This window comes from Austrofundulus limnaeus, unplaced genomic scaffold (assembly GCF_001266775.1).
Source record: "Austrofundulus limnaeus strain Quisiro unplaced genomic scaffold, Austrofundulus_limnaeus-1.0 Scaffold29, whole genome shotgun sequence".
Classification (NCBI taxonomy): domain Eukaryota; kingdom Metazoa; phylum Chordata; class Actinopteri; order Cyprinodontiformes; family Rivulidae; genus Austrofundulus; species Austrofundulus limnaeus.
The window spans coordinates 824,046-825,962 of NW_013952431.1; the positions used below are offsets into that span (position 1 = coordinate 824,046).

The 1,917-nt window shown below is 38.0% G+C and overlaps 1 protein-coding gene across 3 annotated transcripts in view; it reads right to left on the bottom strand.

Moving 5' to 3' along the window:
- dock10 (dedicator of cytokinesis 10) overlaps positions 1-1,917 on the bottom strand; it is a 68,740-nt gene that overhangs the window by 36,922 nt on the left and 29,901 nt on the right. For all 3 annotated transcript variants that reach the window (XM_014005243.1, XM_014005242.1, XM_014005241.1), the window contains 1 exon segment: positions 1,023-1,142. In XM_014005243.1, coding sequence (XP_013860697.1) covers positions 1,023-1,142 — 120 coding nt within the window.

Below are 1,917 nucleotides of genomic sequence, written 5' to 3' on the forward strand. Positions count from 1 at the left end.
GCCCCTCGGCCACTTAGGTAGTTTACAAAATTTATGTAGAGTAAAAAAAATTTAAATAAAAAAAACTTGTTGGACTTATTTGGCATGATGTCCCGAGACGTTGCAGCTGATAGGAGTCATAAAACAGAACAGGGGGACGTTAGATGCCCTGACGCCTCTACAGATAAATGTGTTAAATGAGTGAAGGAAAATATGAGCACCAAGCAATAACCCTAGGTTCTCCCATGAGAACCAGACCAAAAATTTTATGTGCAACCCTGAATATAAAGAAAAACATCACTTCCTTGTCATTACTCTTCTTCAGTGATAGACCTTGGTAATGTTTCAAACTGTTAAACACTGCCACCAACAGTTTAGGAGCATTATTACACCCCTAAGTGTTGTTTCACTGTGCAAGGGGCGTGTACAGCAGGGTGGCCAATGGGGTGGCCAAAGATTTGTCTGTGGTGGCCATGGCCACCCCTGGCCACCCCCTGGCTCCTCCCCTGGGGACAGCAGTGCTGTAGTTTCCAGCAGCACAGAACTTTTCCTCCCATTTTCTTATTCAATAAAGAAGGAAGACACACAGCCGGCACTGTTACGCAAAAAAAGGAAAAAGGTCCGCATGTCACCTGTACCTCAACCAGAGTGCAGTAACGTCTCTAAAATTACTTGTCTTTTTAGGGAAAGTTAATAATGGCYCGTGTCAGTGCTTCTATTCAGAATAAAAGACCGGTGCATGTAAACACTTGTGCCCATCTAAACGATACATTCCYATTATTTAATCTGAATACATTTCAATCCGATCAAAGAATTTTGCACATGTAAACATGGCTAGTGTGATCAATGCTCACACCCAGTTGTAAATAGTTACTGATGTTCAATCACAGAAATTTTTGTGATGATAAACACGTCAAACAGAGATAAGAAGAGAAAGTACAAACCACAAACATTTAGAATTTTTTTTTCTGATATCACACAATCATAATTTGAACTAAAAGTGTCATCTTTATGACCGGACACAAACTCACTAAAACACTTACCGTGAAATCATGGTCGGGGAAAAGCAGCAGCTCTCTGAGAGGGTCCTCCTTCAACTCATCCACCAGTTCAGAGATGACAGCCTCATAGTCAAGAGGATCGATCAACTTTGGCTTCTCCTGCTGCAAAGTGAAAACAAAAGTCCAATTATTATTCATATTATGCCGCAATACAATACTGAAGCATGTAAAATGATGACTCAAAAATACATTTCCATTAAAAGGTTTAAAAAAAACTGCATTGCAGACTGAAAAAAAATCTAATCAAATCCTGTAACCTTTATTGTAAGCTTGTTTTTCTTTCCAGGCATCAACACTCATAAGCTGTTACATCTCTGTGTTCTGGAGTCATTTTTTAAGCCCATTTMCAAAGACAGCTTTTGCGTATTAGTAGACAAAATTTCAGGTGTTGGAAAAAAAATCTGTGGCKATCTTTTGTGGCAATGTTTTGCTGACTGCAGTGTTTCATAAAATGCCTCCCTTGCAAAATCCAAACTGCTGCCAGATGATCCACTCCTGTTTGAATTGAAAACGATTCATTCATGTTTTCTTAATTTACTGCTTTGACTGCCTGTTGACTCACTCAAACCCTTTATTTTGGTGTTTAAAAATAAATGAAATTCCCAGTGAATCAGACGCAGGAGGCTAGAACATCACTTTGACAGTTTGTAAAGTGACTTTTATCAAACTAGCGTATCAAACAGTGGCGGCTGGTCAATGGGGGTGCTAGGGCGCTGCCCCACCACTAGTTTTTTGTACACAAAAAATTTAAAAATAAATAAAATAAATAAATAAAACGTTATAAATTTTTCGAAATAAATATTGTATATATGTTTTGTGATAAGTAAAAAAAATAATTTAGAGTTATTGATGTGTAATCTTCCATTTTACTCATGAG